This window comes from Cucurbita maxima, unplaced genomic scaffold, assembly GCF_002738345.1.
Source record: "Cucurbita maxima cultivar Rimu unplaced genomic scaffold, Cmax_1.0 Cma_Scf00029, whole genome shotgun sequence".
NCBI classification, from domain to species: Eukaryota; Viridiplantae; Streptophyta; class Magnoliopsida; order Cucurbitales; family Cucurbitaceae; genus Cucurbita; species Cucurbita maxima.
Window position 1 is genome coordinate 2,242,287 of NW_019272045.1, and position 856 is coordinate 2,243,142.

An 856-nucleotide genomic window follows, 5' to 3' on the forward strand; every position below is an offset into this window, starting at 1 on the left:
AAAAAAAAAAAAAAAAAAAAAAAGATATATATGTGCATAAACCAAAAAAAAAAAAAAAACAAACGTAAGATCGCATATCTTAATCACCAACTGTTCTCCAGACACAAAGAAGACCAAATTTCAATCCTCGCCATCTATATCACTGCAAATTGTAAAACACGACTCAAAACACACGAACGGATCCGATAACGTTTTTCAGATCACAGAAACATGGAAAAAAATAAAATAAAAAAGTCACAATTAAAAACCGCATCTCATCTCATCTCATCTGGTTACAAATGATTAAACATCTAGGGCAGAAAAATTGTAGAAAACAAAAGAATACGAAGAACGGAAAAATCAACTCCTGGTAAACTGAACAGGAGCGTCGTCGTCGTCGTCGCTCAAAGCGGCACCAGGCTGTGAGGACTTACCGACGACAGGGGAAGAGGAAGGAGAGGCGAGGGCGAGCGTCAAGCAACCTTCGCTCCAGGATCGGCGAATGGGATAGCAGACGGATTTGTACTTGGAATGGTAGCAGTGAGAAAGTTGACGGCGGGATTCGTGGAGAGCGCAGCCGCAGTTGCGGTGGTAGGGACGACGGTGGATCTCGGAGTCACAGCCGGCGATGCAAGCCTCGTAGACGGGGCGTAGGACGCCGTCGGCGGCCATGGAAGAACGAGGAGGAAGGAGAAGACCGACCACCACGTGCCCGGAAGGTGTTTGAAGAAAATCGTGAGAGAGAGTGACAGAGGAAGGGAGGGGAGGGAGTATTTATAGGCGCCAAAGAATGGGGAATGGAAAGAGATAGCGAAAGGGAAGGCCTGGTTCGTGGAGAACGGGGGAATAAAGAGGCGAAGGGCGTTGTTTTTTATAA

General features: G+C 46.4%; 1 protein-coding gene across 1 annotated transcript; it reads right to left on the reverse strand.

Annotated features, from left to right (window-relative positions):
* Positions 1 to 339: 339 nt before the first annotated feature.
* Positions 340 to 651, reverse strand: LOC111465326. Its single transcript, XM_023109644.1, has one exon. The coding sequence runs from the start codon at positions 649 to 651 to the stop codon at positions 340 to 342; it is 312 nt and encodes a 103-aa protein (XP_022965412.1).
* Between the last annotated feature and the right edge of the window lie 205 nt (positions 652 to 856).